At 46.8% G+C, this 14,863-nt stretch overlaps 1 protein-coding gene across 1 annotated transcript; it reads left to right on the plus strand.

Moving 5' to 3' along the window:
* Positions 1–6,822: 6,822 nt before the first annotated feature.
* Positions 6,823–14,644, plus strand: LOC310839485 (uncharacterized protein; the record flags this gene model as incomplete). Its single annotated transcript, XM_083728125.1, has 4 exons — positions 6,823–6,834; positions 7,240–7,324; positions 8,727–8,912; positions 10,669–14,644. The coding sequence occupies 4 exons, from the start codon at positions 6,823–6,825 to the stop codon at positions 13,767–13,769; spliced, it is 3,384 nt and encodes a 1,127-aa protein (XP_083584251.1). The 3' UTR covers positions 13,770–14,644.
* Between the last annotated feature and the right edge of the window lie 219 nt (positions 14,645–14,863).

Here is a 14,863-nt window from a genome sequence, read left to right on the forward strand (position 1 = left end):
CAGAAGTTCCCAGATTCCATTTTGGACTCAACAGTATTCTCTTCCATCAACCAAAGTTAATCCAAATAGTGGAAGCATCACAGTTTATTGTCTCTGCCAAGAGATTCCTGCATTGTTGGTGAATGCTGGGCATTTCTCCTTTGTTATGCACCAATTTGCGGTTTTGGGGCTCATTTCCATTTCCAGTCTGTTTTTTAGGCAAGCAGGAAGGATCCTCAGAAGACAAATCAATAGGGCAAAAGGCTCCTGGAGGGTAGGAAGTTTGAAACCCAAGAAAAAAAATAACAATTGCTGTTCTGGGTCAGTTCTGTTCTAGCCAGATTATGCTGACTAAATTATTTAAATAATAATAATATCCTAACCGTGTAAGGGGTGTGATAGGATGCAAAGGAAAGCAGAGCACCTGTGTTGTTGTTTAGTGGTTTAGTCGTGTCCGACTCTTCGTGACCCCATGGATCAGAGCACGCCAGGCACTCCTGTCTTCCACTGCCTCCCGCAGTTTGGTCAAACTCATGTTTGTAGCTTTGAGAACACTGTCCAACCATCTTGTCCCCTTCTCCTTGTGGCCTCCATCTTTCCCAACATCAGGGTCTTTTCCAGGGAGTCTTCTCTTCTCATGAGGTGGCCAAAATATTGGAGTCTCAGCTTCAGGATCTGTCCTTCCAGTGAGCACTCAGGGCTGATTTCCTCAAGAATGGATGCATTTGATCTTCTTGCAGTCCATGGGCCTCTCAAGAGTCTCCTCCAGCACCATAATTCAAAAGCATCCATTCTTCGGCGATCAGCCTTTTTTATGGTCCAGCTCTCACTTCCATACATCACTACTGGGAAAACCATAGCTTTAACTATACGGACCTTTGTTGGCAAGGTGATGTCTCTCCTTTTTAAGATGCTGTCTAGGTTTGTCATTGCTTTTCTCCCAAGAAGCAGGTGTCTTTTAATTTCGTGGCTGCTGTCACCATCTGCAGTAATCATGGAGCCCAAGAAAGTAAAATCTCTCACTGTCTCCATTTCTTCCCCTTCTATTTAAAGGTAAAGGGACCCCTGACTGTTAGGTCCAGTCGCAGACGACTCTGGGGTTGCAGCGCTCATCTCGCTTTATTGGCCAAGGGAGCCGGCATACAGCTTCCGGGTCATGTGGCCCTCATGACTAAGCTGCTTCTGGCGAACCAGAGCAGCACGCGGAAATGCTGTTTACCTTCCCACCGGAGTGGTACCTATTTATCTACTTGCACTGGTGTGCTTTCAAACTGCTAGGTTGGCAGGAGCAGGGCCAAGCAGCGGGAGCTCACCCCGTCACGGGGATTCGAACTGCCAACCACCTGATCGGCAAGCCCTAGGCTCTGTGGTTTAACCCACAGCACCACCCGCGTCCCTTAATGCAAACTTATGCCACAGCAAACTGGGTCATCTTCCAGGTGCCACAAGGCTAGTTGGCTACCTCTTCCACCTCTACAGAAGCTCTCGCTCGGTGTGCATGTCATGGGAAAACACAACAGAAACCTATAATACGATGACTTGCAATGGCATGTGCAGCCATTGATGAAAAGTGCTCATCAGTGATGAACCGTCACACATGACGCCTGCGTTTGCATGTTTTCACGGGTCTGGAAACCCAGACTGGTGAGGAATGGTTGAGGGAGTTGGGTACGTTTAGCCTGGAAAAGAGGAGATGTGATAGCCATCTTCAAATATCTCAGGGGCTGTCAGGTGGAGCATGCTTGTTTTCTCCTGCCCCAGAGGGTAGAATTCAAACCAACAGCGTCAAGTTACAAGAAAGGCGATTCAGACTAAACACCAGGAAGTACTTTTTGAGTGCTGTTCGACATTGACAGACACCTTGGCAGGTGGCCAGCTCTCCTTCATTAGAGACTTTTAAGCAGAGGATGGCTGGCCATCTGTCATGGATGCTTTAGTGGAGATTCCTGCATTACAGGAGATAATAATAATACTTTATTATTTATACCCCTCCCATCTGGCTGGGTTTCAACAGAATATTAAAATACAATAATCTATTAAACATTAAAAGCTTCCCTAAACAGGGCTGCCTTCAGATGTATGGCAGTTGTTTTTCTCTTTGACATCTGGTGGGAGGGCGTTCCACAGGGCGGGTGCCACTACCGAGAAGGCCCTCTGCCTGGTTCCTTGTAACTTGGCTTCTCGCAGGGAGGGAACTGCCAGAAGGCCCTGTCGCTGGACCTCAGGATCCAGGGAGAACAATGTGGGTTGGACTGGTTGACCCTTGGGGTCCCTTCCGACTGAACAATACTCTGATTCTGTGTTATTTCCTACATTGGACTTGGAGGCAAGTGGTGGTTTCTTTTGCCACCAGAGGTCTCTGCTGACCCCTGAGGCAGGGGCTGCCGCTTCTACAGCCGGCCTCCCCCCGTTGTGGGGCAGAGCTTTTAAAGAAGTATAGATGCCTCTGACCCCTATTGCAGCCAGGCGTCTCGCTGCTGCTCTTTCTCCTGGTTCCAGCTGGATTTCGATCTTCTTTCTAAACAGAGGAAGATTTGCTCTCTGGACCCCTTTCCTACTGCGATGGGAGACAGCAGAAGTTAAAGGTGCGGGAAAGGGACTCTCCTATCGCCTACAGTTCCCAGGTAAAACGAATCCGGGAGATACATGGCCGGGGGCGGGGGGGCTGCGAAAGAGAGGCGGGAGAGGGGGAATCTTCGGATCGGACCGCGGGCAGCAACGGGGTAGGGAGGTAGTAGCGAGCAGTGGTTACTGTTTTGTTGTTTTGGTTTTAACGATTCCTTTCTGCTCTGACCTGAAGCGCCCCGGGATCTTCCGAGGAAGGACGGCACAAAAATCAAATCAATAAATGAAAAGCGGTTTTGCAAAGGACAAACCAAAGACTGCCCTGAGCATCTCTGCTGCCTTCCTCATTCTCCCAGGATGCTGCCAACTATTCTGGGATAAGTCATTCATTGCATCATCATCATCATCATCATCAAGATAGCGGGGGTTCCACTGATCCATCGTAGGAGAGGGGCTACCTAAAAACAGACCCCTTAATCTCCATCCCCGGTCCAATTGAGTTAACTTTCCTCCACGTGGGTTTTTGTTTATTTGTTTTCAAGGATTTTGTTGCGTTCGCCTCTTGCCCTAGGTAAGCTTCGGTAGAGGCCTTGATTTCTAACGTGGGAACTCTTGTGGGACTGCGCTGCGGCGTGGCTCACCTCCGGCGGGACTTTGCACGCGCTCAGAGGCACTCCTGTGATAGTCCAGGCTGAGAACCTTAGTTCGAAATAATAATAAAAAAATTATTGCTTGTACTTCGTTGTGGTGTGGGAAGGAGAACTCTTCCACGGCGCTCCTTGTGAACTGTGTGGCTGAGGTTTGTTAGTTTTTAATTCCTATTTTTCTGCATGTGTTTTGCATGAAGTATACAGTACAAGCAAAATGCAGGTTCCTGCCTCAAGCAGATTAGGCGGCAGAGAGTGCGGGGTGGGGGAGAGATGAAGAGAGACAATAAAATAATAAAAAAGCGAGAGAACGTAACAGCGACTCGGTGCAGGTTAAGCGAATACTGTGCAGAATTTTGCTAGGATGTTGCCCAATATTCAGCCAGCTTTACGGCTCTCCGAATTCCTAGCGGGCCTGATGTTAAGCAAAAGGAGTGCAGAAGCTCGAATGATGTTGTAACCACAAGACTAGGATCTAGTCATGAGCTTAACATGGAGTATACCAGGAGATAGTGATCGGAACTGGGTGAAGATTACTAGGTGTTCTGCAGGTTTCAGGTTGCACCTAGGAAAAGGGGCGGGGAGTAATTGTTGGTCCCTTTTTGAAAATAAATCATCCAGCAGTTACCCAGTTTTCGTGTCCCACTTTCCCTTCAAGTAACTCAGTGGCCAGATGTTGAGAGCCAGGTTAGTGTCATGGTTCCAGTGCTAGACTAGGATCCTGGAGACCAGAGTTCAGATCCCACTCTGACTTTTGAGTTAGCCACTCACACATATGTTAGTCTACCTCACAGGGTTATTGTGATGATAAAATGGCGTGGGGTTTATTGCATTTATGGTATATAAATGCAATAAATTGATCTGGGATAGCTCAGTTGGTAAAGCAGGAGACTCAATCTCAGGGCTGTGGGTTCATTGGGCAAAAGAGTCTTGTATTGCAGGGGGTCGGACTAGATGACCCTCGTGGTCCCTTCCAAAGCCACACTTCTAGGATATGAATGAAATAAATATCTGCGTGGCCACAGGTTCCTCATCCTTGGGTTAAGAAATAAGTGAAGGTCATGGGGCCCGTTATATGTCCAGCTGTCCTTTGACAACAACAAATTGTGGCTTGCCGATCAGAAGGTCGGCGGTTCGAATCCCCGCAACAGGGTGAGCTCCCGTTGCTCAGTCCCTGCTCCCACCATCCTAGCAGTTTGAAAGCACGTCAAAGTGCAAGTAGATAAATAGGTACCACTCTGGCGGGAAGGTAAAGGGTGTTTCTGTGCGCTGCTCTGGTTTTGCCAGGAGCGGCTTAGTCATGCTGGCCACATGACCCAGAAAAACAGTCTGCGGACAAATGTTGGCTCCCTTGACCAGTAAAGTGAGATGAGCGCCGCAACCCCAGAGTCATCTGCGACTGGACCTAACAGTCAGGGGTCCCTTTACCCTTTACCCTATATATAGAAATGAGCAAACCAGTGATATTTTAGGGAGCAAGCTAGCAAGCGGGGCCCATTACTTACATCATAGGAGCCTACACAACACAAAACACTGTTGCTGTATGTAGGTTTTCTTTTATTTATTTTTTATCTTATATTTTGGAAATGTACATCCAGGTTTTCCCCTTCAATTCTTTTTGGGGCCCCCAAGAGAGTGGGGCCCTGAGCCATAGCTTGTTTAGCTTATATGTAAATCCGGCACTGGCTGTACCACATTCTGGAATTTTATGCCAGCTTATTTTATGCTGTTCTGGCTGGTCCTACTTTCCTAGTTGTGGATTTTGGATTCCCCTCCCTTTTCCCTTGTGAACCAACCAGCACATCTCATTTTGCTTTCTATTTATACACCTGGAAGGTTTTGTTTCTGGAGGTGGGATGGAGGCTAAGGGTTTCCAAAGGGATGCTTGAGGGAGGCTGGGAACTCCTTTTGAAGGAGAAAGATAGCCTCTCTGACAAAACTGCTCTCCTCCAGAGGCTTCAAATGTAGATTCGTTCCCTTAGAGAGAGGGAGGGGGTGGCGGCAGTGTAGCAGCAGTCCCTTGTCCCTTTTCAGGAAGTTAAAATATCCGCTCTGTTCCATATTAAGACCCTCAGCCCTGCTTCAAGACTAGGCAGAGACTAGCTGCTTTTGAAGAGAATTGCCAAAGCAGAGTCCAATCAGGCAAATAACCATTGACAGACTGGGATGGGGATGTGAAATTCCTGCTAGGCCTGAGGCCTTTGGAAGATAAGGTGGTATGCTTCAGAATACTGGGTCCCATCTGCATGGTACATTTAAAACAGTAGCATACAGTGGTACCTCGGGTTACATACGCTTCAGGTTACTTACTCTGCTAACCTAGAAATAGTGCTTCAGGTTAAGAACTTTGCTTCAGGATAAGAACAGAAACCGGACTCCGGCGGCGTAGCGGCAGCAGGAGGCCCCATTAGCTAAAGTGGTGCTTCAGGTTAAGAACACTTTCAGGTTAAGAACAGACCTCCGGAATGAATTAAGTACTTAACCCGAGGTACCACTGTATATCACTTTAAACATTATCCCAAAGAATCCTGGGAACCGTAGTTTGTTAAGGGTGCTGGAATTGGTTAGGGAACCGCTGTTCCTCTCCCAGAGCTAAAGTGGCTTAACAATCGAACCCACTTCTCGGAGAGCTCTGGGAATTGTAGCTTTGTGAAGAGGGGTCTCTCTCTTCTTGGCACCCTTAGCAAACTGTGGTTCCCATGGTTTTTTGGGGGGGCGGGGGCGGGGAGCCATGGCTGTTCAGAGTGGTGTGACAGGGCTTTAAATTTGTGGTGGAGATGGAGTCCTTGTAGGTTGGAATTGCCGTGGAACAGAACACGGCTGCACTCAGGTAGAAAGCATATCTGGAGGGCATCTCAAGCATGTAGTGCGAGCAAGTTCTATCTCTTAAGATCTAGATGAGGCATAGTTTCTTTATCATACACACATAATGCTCTGGGCCCCAAGACCCCCTTGGTTCCTCCTGGCTATAGTTCAGGGGTCAACAACCTTTTTCACCATCCCTCAGACCATGTGGGGGGGCAGCCTATATTTTGAAAAAGAAAAGGAATGAATTCCTATGCCCCACAAATAACCCAGGGATGCATTTTAAATAAAAGCACACATTCTACTCATGTCAAAACATGCTGATTGGCGGACCGTCCGCGGGCCGGACTGAGAAGGCGATTGGGCCGCATCCGGGCCCCGGACCTTAGTTTGCCTACCCCTGCTATAGTTCATGCTGGAATCGCTCTTGCATTGAATGGCACTTTTTGTTTTTTTTTAATGTACTTTTATTAAAGATTTTCTTGATTTACACAGGTTTGTGCAATGTCTCTCTCTCGTATTGTTTTCTCCATGTAAAACTTTTTTCTTTTCTTTTTTACAAATCGGTTTCGTTTGTTGAGACATTAAGAAGAATGGGGGGAAGAGGTGGGGGGAAAGATGAATGGGGTCAGGTGGCGATGTTTCTATTTTACTTACTATATGTAGGGTTTGGTGTCAGCGTTGCTTATGCAGGTTCTCTGCTGTTTCCTTGTGTTCCTTTTGTGGTGAGAGAAGTTGGGGTTGGCCTAGGGTGCATGGCACTCTTTAACCTACTTAAGGCTATCATTGGCTACTGCAGCTATTTGTTGTCGCCGCTGTCTGAAGTATGGCTCTGAATGTCAGTTTCTGGGAACTACAAGTGGAGAGTGCAGCTTTCGCACTCAGGTCCTGCTTGTGGACTTTCCAGAGGCATGTGTTGCTGGCCACTGTGAGAGCAAGATACAGTGGTACCTCAGGTTACAGACACTTCAGGTTACAGACTCCGCTAACCCAGAAATATTACCTTGGGTTAAGAACTTTGCTTCAGGATGAGGACAGAAATCGCGTGGCGGCAGCAGGAGGCCCCATTAGCTAAAGTGGTGCTTCAGGTTAAGAACAGTTTCAGGTTAAGAACGGACCTCCGGAACGAATTAAGTACTTAACCCGAGGTACCACTGTACTGGGCCTTCATCCTGACCCAGCAGGGCTCTTCTTGCATTCTTATTTGAGAGTGAAGCAGGAGAGTGTTTTCTGTTTGTTTCAGACCCAGCAGGATCTCCTGGATGCTGACCAGGGAAGCTTCTACAGAAAAGCCATGCAGGAGGAGAGCTACAGCACCATCTTCATGGGTGAGATTATTTCCCCCTGTTCTTTCCAGTTATAAGGTGGGGTTTTGGGGGGGTTGTTTTTAAGTATTGCAGACTTAAACGGAGCTGGACTTTGTTTAATTGTTGTGTAAAAGTTTCCTATGAAAGCCATGGAGATTGCATGTGAGAGAGGCAGAACTAAGGACCCACCGGGCACTTCTGCGTCATGGATGTACAGTGGTGCCTCACAAGACGAAAAGAATTCGTTCCGCGAGTCTCTTCTCTAGTGTTTTTTTCGTCTTGCGAAGCAAGCCCATTAGCGGATTAGTGCTATTAGCGGCTTAGTGGCTTTTAGCGGCTTAGCAGATAAGCAGCTTAGCGGCTTAGAAAAAGGGGGGGAAAGGGGGGGAAGTCGGAAAAACTCACAAGACATTTTCGTCTTGCGAAGCAAGCCCATAGGGAAATTCGTCTTGCGAAGCACCTCCAAAACGGAAAACCCTTTCGTCTAGCGGGTTTTTCGTCTTGCAAGGCATTCGTCTTGCCGGGCACCACTGTACAGGCAAGCCCATGCATGTTTACTTGGAAGTAAGTCCCCTTGTGTTCAATGGGACTTACTGCAAAGTAGCTGTGCAAAGGACTGCAGCCTTAAACTGGCTAATAATAGTTATTATTTCATATTTGGGAGTGGAATGTATTACGTATGGGTTGGGAAACACTTCAAAGGAGAAGAGGGGGAAATGTCTCTTCAAATATTTCAATTGTTTTATTAACGTAAGCTGCCTTGATAGTTTTTTTTTTATATTAGAAGGCAACATATACATTTATCCAATCCTAGTTTTTCTAAAAATCAGCTAAAAGAATGAGATCTGCCTAGTTAATCAGGGCTACCTTTTTAATTTCTAACCTTTTAAATCCAGTCAATCAACTATAGGAAAACCAGTCACATGTACAGTGCATCCCTTTCATATTTACTCAGAAGCAATGCCCTCCTCTGTGTTCAGTAAGGCTTATTACATAAGGAGTGCAGCCTTAGATGAATGATCTATTTAAACATTTCCACATAACAATACAATACTCCAAAAGGGGGAGAAACAGACTTTGTTATTTAGATTATAAATTCAATGCATGTGTCTTAACAAGCATAACACAAAAAGAGGCATTGCCCCTTCTTTTCACAGGATGGGATGCTTCCAATTAGATGGTGCTTGTCACCTGTAGTTTTCACAAGTTTTCCGTTTTTAAAACTTTACTGCAGAGTGATTGCTTGAACTGCAACCTCCCCCCAGAGAATTCTTGCTGGCTGGAGAGTCCGCTTCCAGGCTTTCTTTTTCACTTTCTTGAAAAAGCAAGCGGGGAAATGAATCCGCAATTCATCTGCTTCTTTCTTTCTCTTTCTTTCTCTCTCTCTCTCTCTCTCTCTCTCTCTCTCCTCTTCCTTTCCAAGCCTCTGGACTGTTTGCCTATCTGGAACAAGGGCAGAACACTTGGGCCCCAGATTTCCAGAGCTACCGCCGTGATGCAGATGAAGAGATGATTAAACAATTGCCGGAACAATTGCCAGAGGCAGCAACTTGGTGCAATTCCTACCGGTGTCCTGTGAGCATCCATAGTTCAGATCTATCTGGTCCAGGTAAGGATTGTACTTGGCATCTTCAAGCTTAAGCCTAAAATCACCTTCCGAGCCCCAAATCAGAGGTGGCTAAGTTACCATGTTCCAGATGTCGTTGGACTACAGCTCCCATCAGCCTCGGTCAGTGTGTCAGTGATGGAATTTGTAGCCCAACAACCTCTGAAGGGCATCAGGAACTCCTCAAGAAGGACATGAAGGCCACAGACCCTTCCCCAAGTGCAGAAATTGGTATTCTGAATACCACAACACACACGTAACTGGCTGTAAAGTAACATGACATTATATATAATAAAACTGTAATCGTCATATCAAAAAATTGCAAAGCACAGTTCCTGGTGACAATAACATATCATATTACTATTAATCTTCTATACGTTATTATTGTCGTAAAGTCCAAGGATAGTCAAGTCCAAAGATTGTCAAGTCCAACGATTACAATGTACAGTTCCTGTTGGCAATGCCATTTCATACTGATATCTTCCTTTCGCATCGTCCTATGTCTTAAAAGTTTAACAAACAAACTTGCCTTCTGCCTACTCCTATGTCTTGAGAGTGTAACAAACAGAACTACAGTGGTACCTCAGGTTAAGTACTTAATTCGTTCCGGAGGTCTGTTCTTAACCTGAAACTGTTCTTAACCTGAAGCACAACTTTAGCTAATGGGGCCTCCTGCTGCTGCCGCGCCACCGCAGCACAATTTCTGTTCTCATCCTGAAGCAAAGTTGTTAACCCGAGTACTATTTCTGGGTTAGCGGAATCTGTAACCTGAAGCGTATGTAACCTGAGGTAACAATAAGGCAGGCAGCTGATGATAGACCAGTTCTCAGGATACACCCTTGTTTTGCCCATTGGGCTTCTTCAACGACAAGGTTTCCAGGAGATTTTTCAGTAGGTTTTTTCAACCAAAATAGTCCACAGGAACACAGAAGTTGCCAGTCAGAGATGTTCCGTATCAATGATCATTGAAACTAAGCTATATAGGAGCAATCCCTGCAATGGGGCAGGTGCAGGCAATTAGAATTAAATATTCTTAAAGAGACCTAATTGCAATGATACCCAACCGATGGAAATCTAATATGTTAAGTATTCCACATCTTCATTTATATACACTATTACAACTTTATCAAAATTATTCAGTGAGGCTTAATCATCAAAGGATCCCATCTAGCAAATGGTCATTGCGGTCTCCACTTCCTAATGTTGATCATAAAAGTATAAATTAATCTTAGGAGATTGTAACATCATTAATTACCTAAACACCTGTGTGTTACAATAAAGGATACCTTCTTTGCAGTAATTCAGACAACACAGGGGTCCAGCTCTGTGGGCCTTCTGGCAGTTCCCTCACTGCGAGGTAACAGGGAACCAGGCAGAGGGCCTTCTGGGTAGTGGCACCCGCCCTGTGGAATACCCTTGCACCAGATGTCAAGGAAATAAGCAACTGAGCTTTAGAAGACTTCTGAAGGCAGCCCTGTATAGGGAAGTTTTAATGTTAGATGTTTTACTGTGCTTAATGTCTATAATTTGTTGGAAGCCACCCAGAGTGGCTGGGGCAACCCAGTCAGATGGCCTGAATAATAATAATAATAATAATAATAATAATAATAATAATAATAATAATAATTTATTTCCCCACCTCCCCCCTGCAACACACATTTTATTTTCATTTCATTTTTCATAGGGAGGATGTTCCGGCCTCCTTTTGGTAACCTCTCCCAAGCCTTCTCAGGGATTTTTCTTTTCCCTTCCTTTGTAGATGATGACCCGATGAGCGAGGAAGAAGATGAAAACGTGAAGAGGGAAGAAGGTCCCAGAGTCACAAAACCACGGGCATCTCTGTTGGGGAAACCCAATGCTGGCTCCATGGGGGAAGAAACCCTGGATAGTGGGAACAATCACTTGCAGGGACAGACGGCCAGTAACAATCCTGCTGACGAAAAAGGCGGAGGCCTTGTTGGTAACGAAAACATCCAGCAAAGCACAGATGCAGAAGAGAACCAGAACGTATGCTTCAAGTGTGGGAAAAAATATGGCAGGAAGTCAACTCTCAAAAGACACCTAAAACTCCATAGCAGTACGAGACCCTATATATGTCCCACCTGTGGCAAAGGTTTCACTGAGAAATATCAGCTCATTGCCCACGCACAAGGACATACGAAAAAGCGTCGTTTGAGAAGGGAACCCTACGAATGCCCTGAGTGTGGGGAGGACTTCTTTACAAAAGCCTCTTTCAACGAGCATTGGGCGAGCCACACCGATGAGCCAACCTATTCGTGTCCTGAGTGTGGGAAAAGCTACGAGGCAGAGAGACGCCTTGTTCGCCATGTGGCAAAGGCCCACTCGGGAGTGACTCTCTTTGAATGCCCCGGTTGCGGGAAAGGCTTTACGAAAGAGAAAGATCTCGCTCTGCATCGAGCCACGAGTGACACCGAAGGAAGCTGCTACCGGTGCCATGACCATGGGACAAGTGTTGATGAGGAATCTCCTCTAATCAAACGGGGAGAACTCCCCGCAATGGAGCGTCCTTGCAGATGCTCAGAATGCAAGGAAGGTTTGAGTGACGACGCCGGTCATTGGAGAACGCATGAAAAGGGGAATCCTCATAAATACCTTCCCCGTGAAATCCACTTTGGAAAGAAGCCGCCCCACCCCACAAACAGGGAAAGTGATGCAGAGGAATATAGCCACGAATGCCCCGTGTGTGGGCGATGTTTCAAGAATGGGAGATGCTTTGCTAATCACTGGAGGGTGCATGCAAGAGAGCAGCAACGCGGGCAGGCAGGTGCGTTCAGGGAAGAAACCCCACTCACTAGAAATCAGAAAACCCAAGCGGATTTTGAATCCGATGCGTGCTTTGACTGCAGAAAGCCCCTCTGCACCGACTTGACACTGCCTGTGCAGCCCGAAATTGAAATGGAAGATAATCTCTATAAATGCCCTGACTCTGGGGAAATCTTGAGAGACAGCCGACGTTTTGCTAACCATCAGAGAAAAGGACATCAGGAAGACCTTGAGGCAAGAGCGCTGGCGGCTGACCAGCTGGAAACACCCCGGAAGAAAGGATCCTATAGTTGCTCACGTTGCGAGAGAGTCTACACGACCCACTACAACCTCAGGAGACATCAGAGAATCCACTCGGAATGCAGACCCGCCAAAAGTTCCAGCCGTGAGGAAGGTTTTTCCTGCGCATGGTCCTTCCCGGACAATCGGAAAGGCTGTGTCAAAGGAGAAAGAGGTCTGCACAAATGCTCTTGCTGTGCGAAAGGGTTCAGCGCTAAAAGTGTGCTCCATGGATGCTTGCCACCCAATGTAAAAGCCAAGCCTTACAAATGTCCCATTTGTGGGAAAGCCTTTGCGTACAGATACACTCTCGCTGATCATCAGGAAACCCACGAGGATGAGCAACCCTATCTGCATATATGCTCGTTCTGCAGCCAAGCATTCCGAACCTGGAGCTGCCTCAATAGACATCAGCAGCTGCACATGGGGGAGAAGCGCTACCAATGCGCCGTTTGCGGGAAAGCCTTCGCCTACAGAGACGCCCTCGCTCGTCATCGGGAGACACACACGCAAGGGGCATTCCACAAGTGCACTTTCTGCCCGAAAACCTTCCCAACCAATAATTCTCTCAGTAGACACAGGCTCATCCACTTGAAAACAAGGTCCTACCAGTGCTCTATCTGCCAGAAAGCCTTCGGGACAAAATATTCCCTCCATAGGCACCAGGACATGCATGCCAATGGAAGTCGAGGCAAACTGACCGGTGGCGGGGAAGGTCCTGGCGTAGCTGAAGAGGAAGCTAGCACGACAGAAGAAAATTCCAATGGCTCGCCTGATGGTTCAATGGTCTCTGGGCATGAGGACATCTACAAGGAGAAGGAGAGCTTTGAGAGTGTGGGCGGTATTGCCTGGGACAGCCACTTGGAGGAAAATTCTGCCAGAGGGTTAGAAGAACATAAGAACACATTTGGAGATGGCTCAGTGCTTCCCGAATACCAAGCTAGACATGCCGACGAAAGTGTCAACCCAGGATGTGATAATTCAATAAACTCTAAGCACCAGGGAGTCCACGCTGAAGGAAATTCACCTGATTGCTCTGGGCCGATGGGCAACTCAGACCTTACTGGACAAAAAGAACCTGTTACTGGTGACCGAACTGTTTCCAGGGATGGCTCCATGCTTGCTCACAATACAGAAGGACATTTCAGCCTGTGGACCAACAATTCGGCCTACTCTGGACTGATTCAGGGAGCCCCTCTAGGAGATAACCCTCCCGAGAGTTCTGGGAGTGTGAGGACCTACGGCTCATTGCTGGCTGAAGAGCAGAGCACCCACTTAGAGGAACACCCTGTTAATGGGTTAGATGGTCAGGATCCCGTTAGGGTCAATTCAACTCACTTGAGTCATGAGGGAGTTGTCACGGGCAAAGAAGGACATACATGCCTTAACTGTGGGAAATCCTACGAGGAGAAATATTCCCTCACTAGACATCAGGTAACCGACACCTTGGCGAGACCTTATCAATGTCAAACCTGTGAGGAGAGCTTCCAGGACCCTCAAATGCTAGCAAGGCACCAGCTCACGCATACAGATTTCAAGCCTAATCAGTGCCACGAATGTGGGAAATGCTTCAGAACAAGGTCCTGCATTGACAGGCATCTAAGGACCCACAGAGAGAGGCCCTACTGCTGTGTTTATTGTGGCAAGAGGGTCACAACAGGCCCAAATCTTCGGTATCACCTCAGGCTTCACACAGGAGAGAGGCCGTATAAGTGTACAGAGTGTGACAAAGATTACCCGAACCCGTGGTCCCTTAAAAAGCATTTGAAGACCCATTTGAAAATAAGCTCCTCCTAGAGCTAGACCAGCTAGATCAGGTTTCTCAACACAGGGTTGCCATATTTCCAAAAAGTAAAATTCCTGACGCCTGCAAAGTTGCTCAGCTTTTTTTTTTAGGAAGGTCCCAAAATGTTGAGCTTCTTTGGGGGACCCCTCCCCCCACAAAATAGTGATTTTAAGCTTTTGGAACTGTTTCCGCTGCTTTTTCCATCGCGTTGCCACACATCCGTGTTTTCCCTGACATTTTGCCGATTTGGCAATATCCCCCCCGACGCCATTTTGGCACCCAAAAACCAGGACGTATCAGTGATTTTCCTGACGTGTGGCAAACCTACTTAATATGTTTTCCCAAGAAGTAATGAAATGGGACGATCCTTAATATTGTCTGCTAATGTGGGTCTGTTTTACCTAAGATCAATGGTGCTGAAACACTCCGGTGTCTTCAGGTAACCCAGAATCTCTATACTGTATAAGGAATGGTCATAATCTACCTCATAATCAACTTTACTTTGTGCAGTTTCAAAGTACCTTTGCTCAGGGAATGAACCTTTTGTGCTGCTGGTGATACATAGATATTTTGGTTGTTTTGAATTACTGGACCTGACTGGGGAAACACGGGTGTTGCTTGACGGAGGAAGGAAGTGGTAACCAAGAGGCCAGTCTACTCTCTCAAAAGAAGAGGTGTGGGGAGAAACAACTGTGTAGTTATTAATTTTAAAACATCCACTCCCTAGTCAGAAAACAAGAGCTGCAGAATATTGTTCACTTGGGCATGGCTTAGTTTGATGTTGAACTGGTCTGAATTCTAACACCCTGGTCTGAGCCAGTGTGGCACAATGGTTAGAGCAGGGTTCCCCAAACTTGGGTCTCCAGCTGGGTTTGGACTACAATTCCCATCGTTTAGAATGATACCGCATAGGGAAATGTTCCCTGATACCAAGATGAGGGATTCTATGGAATGCAGACAGAGAGAATTGATAAGAATAATCATCTGTTGCGACCTTGACGGAAGCATACAATAGACGAGCCTTCTTGTGTTTTGGCTCGTCCGTCTCTCTCTCTCTCTCTCTCTCTCTCTCTCTCTCTCTCTCTCTCTCTCTTCTTTTCTTTCT

The sequence above is a fragment of the Podarcis gaigeae genome (assembly GCF_964106915.1).
Source record: "Podarcis gaigeae genome assembly, chromosome: 2".
Classification (NCBI taxonomy): domain Eukaryota; kingdom Metazoa; phylum Chordata; class Lepidosauria; order Squamata; family Lacertidae; genus Podarcis; species Podarcis gaigeae.